The following is a 6,297-nucleotide window of genomic DNA, read 5'->3' on the forward strand; positions in this document are numbered from 1 at the left end:
ACTTTTTTGAAGATTGATTTTGCAATCAACTCAATTTTGGAGTTGATTGCAAAATCAACTGATTGCAAAGTATTTCAGTTGAACAGAGGTGTCAAATCAGCTGCAGATTGGACCAGCAAGTCAGCTCACCTAGCTGACCTATTAGAAATCCTGATGCATTACAAATTTGTAAGCATCATCCCTCTGAAGTGGGGAAAGATCTGGAAAAATACCAATAAACTGCTGATGTTAGCGCAGTTTAAGTGGTGCCAGAGCATGTACTCCACTGACCTTCATTTCCTGAACCTCTGCCAGACAGGGGGGACAAAAATGGAATGGCTTGAACTCTGCCATGAGTAGCTTCAGTGATGTCTCTCTCCATAGACTGTGAACTTGGTTCTTACATTTACAAAAATTATTTTGTCTGGTTAATGGACACCTTGCACCCCTTCCCAAGTGGGAAGGGAACAGAAGGAGAATTTGAGATGTAGCATGTAGGGAAGGGAGACAAGCTGTTGCTTATTATCTCCTCATTCCTTCCTTTGCATTAGTCCTAATATTGGTACTAATATGACTTCTTGATGAGCCAGTTCTACTCGGTGAGTCAGCAGAGAACTCACCCAGCAAAATACAGTTTTCTGCTGGCTTAGTGAGCCGAATTCATCACTGAAGTGTTGGAAGAGCACCAGAGCTGGAGCAAGGGAGGCAGTGGAGCTAGGAGGCCACATAAGGAGGAGAGGGAAACAGAATCACCCCTTTTCGCAGCACCAATGAATTAGATTAAGTCAACCTGTCTCATCTGATTGCAACCTTACAGAAACACTGTGGTAATACTGCAAATAAACCTTTAATAGCAACTGTAGTAGCTGTGAATTTGAAAATGGGACAGAAAGGCATTTGAAACTGGAAACTGAAGATTGAAGACTTCAGTTTAGCAATCCTGAAAAACAGCCGGTTGGGGCTTTCAGTGGAGGGGTCAGGTGAAACAGGTAAGAAAAGAACAAACCCAGCTGACCTGTTACACAGGTTCACTGAAGCCACAAGTCAGCCATGCTGAATCCCATCTCTCTGCCATTCATCAGTAATTAGGTAAGTGTTGTTTTGTGGTATGATTATTGTCACTTGAGCTAGCTAGAATGGAGCATGCCGCCTTGTACTATTACAGTGAGGTCTCCCATCAAACCATAAAAAAATAGAAAACGGAAGAGAAAAGAGAGGAGGCTGCCTGCACAGAAAATGCTGCAGCCTGGAGCATCCTATGGTTAGCCAGCATAAGGAGTGCTGGGCTTTCCCATGCTCCCTGTCCACATACCTTCCGCTTAACTAACAGTACAGTGAGCTTGAATCCCAATTTAATACAAACTTCCAGTTACTTGTTACCCTCTGGTGACATCTCGTGGATCAAAGCAAGATATCCCTGCCTGCTGGCAAACCCTGCAAAGCCTCGAGTGACTAAACCTGCGGAGTGGAAGTCTCTTTCCCAAATCTAAGGAGCTCTGTAGCATCCAACAAGGTTTATTGTTTGCTTCCTTTCCTGCTCTGTGGATAGCGCAAATGAGGACTGTAGCAACAAGCCCCCTACAAAGAACTGAAAGCAGAGGTAAGCAGGAAAAAAGTAAATGAGAGAGTGGAGCACAGAAACTGAGAAAAGAGGAGTAGTGAATAAATTTCATGAACTATATTTTCTATTAATAAAACAGATTCTAATGCCTAAAGCTGAGTAGGAGCAAGTGTTGAGCAATTAGGATTTCATAGCTGAAGTCAAGGGGAACCTATGCGCTGCTTGCCACAGTGACAGGAGCAAGCGCATAATCAGCACCACATAATCATAGCTCATTGTACCCTGCAAATACTAAGCAACTAACCCTCCCAGGATGCCTGCGCATCGTTCACAGGGGCTGGAACTAAAGGCTCAGCTCAGATTGAAGTAAGAAATGAAAAAGTTAGTAATACTTTGCTAAAAATATTAATTGATTTTGGATGGTTAATTTTGGAGCCTCCATTTCAAAACTTAGGCATTCATTACATAAGTTAAATTTATATGTTTATTATCTAAGTTAATTATGTAAGTTTAAATTATAGCCTTATAACATAGGAAAAAATCACTTCTACATAACAAGAAATACGGTCCCTTGTGACCTCTGCAGGCACCTTGAAATTCAGTCCATCCCCCATGGAGAATATTGATGCAGAGAAAAGAAAGAGTTAGAATCACAGAATCATAGAATAGTTTGGGTTGGAAGGGACCTCTAAAGGGCATCTAGTCCAACCCCCCTGCCGTGGGCAGGGACATCTTCACCTAGATCAGGTTGCTCAGAGCCCCGTCCAACCTGACCTTGAATGTTTCCAGGGATGGGGCATCCACCACCTCTCTGGGCAACCTGTGCCAGTGTCTCACCACCCTCAGCGTAAAAAAATTTCTTCCTTCTATCTAGTCTCAATCTACCCCCCTTTAGTTTAAAGCCATTCCCCCTTGTCCTGTCGCAACAAGCCCTGCTAAAAAGTCTGCTGCCATCTTTTTTATAAGCCCCCTGTAAGTACTGACAGGCTGCAATAAGGTCTCCCCGAAGCCTTCTCTTCTCCAGGCTGAACAACCCCAACTCTCTCAGCCTTTCTTCAGAGGAGAGGTGTTCCATCCCCCTGATGATTTTTGTGGCCCTCTTCTGGACCCGCTCCAACAGGTCCGTGTCTTTCTTGTGCTGAGGGCTCCAGAGCTGGACGCAGTACTCCAGGGGGGGTCTCACCAGAGCAGAGCAGAGGGGCAGAATCCCCTCCCTCGACCTGCTGGCCACGCCGCTTTTGATGCAGCCCAGGATACGATTGGCCTTCTGGGCTGCGAGCGCACATTGCTGGCTCATGTCCAGCTTTTCATCCACCAGTACCCCCAAGTCCTTCTCTGCAGGGCTGCTCTCCATCCCTTCATCCCCCAGCCTCTATTGATACTGGGGGTTGCCCCGATCCAGGTGCAGGACCTTGCACTTGGCCTTGTTGAACCTCATGAGGTTCACACAGGCCCACTTCTCCAGCTTGTCCAGGTCCCTCTGGATGGCATCCCGTCCCTCTGGCATGTCGACCACACCACTCAGCTTGGTGTCATCTGCAAACTTGCTGAGGGTGCACTCTATTCCACTATGTCATTGATGAAGATATTAAACAGTACTGGCCCAAATACAGACCCCTGTGGGACGCCACTCGTCACCAACCTCCATCTGGACATTGAGCCGTTGACCCACTGCCCTCTGGATGTGACCATCTAACCAATTCCTCATCCACCGGACAGTCCACCCATCGAATCCATATCTCTCCAGTTTAGAGAGAAGGCTGTTGTGAGGGACCGTGTCAAAGGCCTTACAGAGGTCCAGATAGGTGACATCTGTAGCCCTTCCCGTGTCCGCTGATGTAGTCACTCCATCACAGAAGGCCACCAGGTTGGTCAGGCAGGACTTGCCCTTGGTGAAGCCATGCTGGCTGTCTCGAATCACCTCCCTGTCCTCCATGTGCCTTAGCATAGCTTCCAGGAGGATCTGTTCCATGATCTTCCCAGGCACAGAGGTGAGACTGACTGGCCTGTAGTTCCCCGGGCCTTCCTTTTTTCCCTTTTTAAAAATGGGGTTATGTTTCTCCTTTTCCAGTCAGTGGGAACTTCACCGGACTGCCACGACTTCTCAAATACGATGGATAGTGGCTTAGCAACTTCATCTGCCAGTTCCTTCAGGACCCGCGGATGGATCTCATCGGGTCCCATGGACTTGTGCACCTTCAGGTCCTTAGATGGTCTCGAACCTGATGTTCTCCCACAGTGGATGGCTCTTCATTCTCCCAGTCCCTGCCTTTGCCTTCTGTGGCTTGGGCAGTGAGGCTCGAGCACTTGCCGGTGAAGACCGAGGCAAAAAAGTCATTGAATACCTCCGCCTTCTCCATATCCCGGGTAACCAGGTCTCCCGTTTCGTTCCGGAGAGGGCCCACGTTTTCCCTCATCTTCCTTTTATCCCTGACATACCTATAGAATCTTTTCTTGTTGCCCTTGACGTCCCTGGCCAGATTTAATACTATCAGGGCTTTAGCTTTCCTAACCTGATCCCTGGCTGAATTCCATGTGTTCCATGAATGTCAGCTATCATGGAGCTATAGTAGAAAGGTATCTGTTTTTCAAGTGCTTCCCCAAAGCATTAGGAGACTGAAAGCTGGAAATGAGGAGACTACGGAAATGGAGCATGCCTGGGAAGTCATAAACTCATTAACTGAGCACGCCTGAGACCACAGTGAGCAGCTGCGAGCAGCATCTTTTCACCACACAGCCTATGACTGTGCAGGCTCTGAAGGGGTGCTTGGGCAGTGCCAAACACTGGCAAGAGGCCTTCTGCAGAGCCAGGTCCCATGGGCAACATCCAGCACAGGACAGCACTGCCGACTGCCCACGGTGGGCCAAGCCCTTGACCAGTTTCCAGCACAGGCTCAGGCACGCATGCCTCTTGTGACACTAAACAAGTGTCAACCTGTCACAGGAAGCTCCATCAGCTCTCTCCAAAAACCTGCATTTAGAGTAGCTAATTGGAAAAAAAAAGGGAAGATAAGGTATTAAATAGGGTTTACTGAACTATAAAACCTAGAAAACATCTAAGGCAATAAAAAAAGCACTCCTTGTCCCTAGGCTAACAATATTTAAATTGATACTTGGTTCAGCAAAAATACTGAAGCTTACATACTGCAATTTATAGCCGAAGTGACAGCTGCTCGAGAAAAAATATCAACATACACTATGGCAATCCATAACATCAGTCAAGCACAAAATAACCTGCCTGGATTAGTAATTTCCTCACAAAAATAACTTAAAAAACAGAAAAGCACCAGCCACTTCAAAGTCACACCACATCGTATGTAACACATTTCATGATATATTAACCTCAAACAACATATGAATTAGCAGTTAATTACCTATTAAAACTGCTATGGTAATGAGAATTACTTGAACAAACAAAACTGTATCTAGCAGTGGACTACACACCTTCACCCCTTGGGATTACTGAAGAAAAACAGATTGTCCCAGTGTGCAGCACAGACTAATTCCTAACAGGGCTTTGCTTTGTACGGGTTTAGAGAACAAAACAAAACTTAGTGCTAAATCAAAAGTATCAGAAGGAACACTATAGACATAGGTAGCTGGGGCTTGGTAAATGTTAGAGAAAATAACAGGAACTAAAGAAGTATAGTGTGTTTCAAATTTGGAGGCTACCCAAATGCCTAGTAATGCTGACATAATTACTGTTTAAACAGTTGAATTCTAGTTACCATTCCTAGATTAAGCATTGGTAAATATTGCCTCTGAAATTTAACTGTCTCAGCAAGCTAGCTAGCACAAGACTGAAATCTTTGTAGAGCTGAAAACCTGTACGAGGAGCCTGTAATCGGAGGACAGTGGAAAAGGTTTGTCTCAAGAAATAGCTTAGCAGAACAATGTATTGTGAAAAAGCTGGCCAGCAAACCAAGTATTTGTTGTGTGAAAATTTACAAGTTTTAAAAAAAATTAGTCCTGAATAATAAGGCAGTCAAAGGCCCTTCAAAATGTCACTGGGGCACACTCATGATAAATTAACCTGAGGCTTTTAGCTCTCCAGGCCGCTGATTACGATTCCCTACTAAAGTTACAGAACTAATGCCACTGCCCATGTGAGAAAGTCAGAGGGGTAACTGAAGAAGAAAAGGTTACACAGGAAAACTCTTCTTCAGAAAGCCCATTGCAGGACCACAGCACAATATTGCTGTACGCTCTCCCGAGCAAGAGGCTGGAATTAGTTACGGAAGTTCAGCAGTGCTTTGGAAAGACTGGCTGTGAACGTAGCCAATAGGGTGTACTAATTTCTCATACTTCTCCCAGCCAGTTACCATCAGACAAAGAAGCTTTCAAAAATATTCTGTAGCTTTTACAGCTGTGAAGTAACTCTTAAAAAAAATACCTCAGGCACCTGTTTGAAACAGTAGCTCTGTTACAGAACGTCCTGGTTTTGGCTGGGATAAAGTTAATTTCCTTCCCAGTAGCTGGTACAGTGCTGTGCTTTGGATTTAGGATGAGAACAATGTTGATAACACACCGATGTTTCAGTTGTTGCTGAGCAGTGCTTACACTAGTCAAGGACTTTTCAGCTTCCCATGCTCTACCGACTGAGCAGGCTGGGGGTGCACAAGAAGCCGGGAGGGGGCACGGCCAGGACAGCTGACCCCGACTGGCCAAAGGGACATTCCACACCACGGGACGTCATGCTCAGTACATAAACTGGGGGAAGCTGGCCGGGGGGGCCACTGCTCGGGGACTGGCTGGGG

The 6,297-nt window shown here is 45.9% G+C and overlaps 1 protein-coding gene across 1 annotated transcript in view; it reads right to left on the reverse strand.

Annotated features, from left to right (window-relative positions):
• GATM (glycine amidinotransferase (L-arginine:glycine amidinotransferase)) overlaps positions 1-1,865 on the reverse strand; it is a 25,580-nt gene extending 23,715 nt beyond the window's left edge. The window contains exon 1 of the mRNA XM_009330982.1: positions 1,845-1,865. Coding sequence (XP_009329257.1) covers positions 1,845-1,865 — 21 coding nt within the window. The remainder of the gene's footprint in view (positions 1-1,844) is intronic.
• Between the last annotated feature and the right edge of the window lie 4,432 nt (positions 1,866-6,297).

The sequence above is a fragment of the Pygoscelis adeliae genome, unplaced genomic scaffold, assembly GCF_000699105.1.
Source record: "Pygoscelis adeliae isolate BGI_AS28 unplaced genomic scaffold, ASM69910v1 Scaffold318, whole genome shotgun sequence".
NCBI classification, from domain to species: Eukaryota; Metazoa; Chordata; class Aves; order Sphenisciformes; family Spheniscidae; genus Pygoscelis; species Pygoscelis adeliae.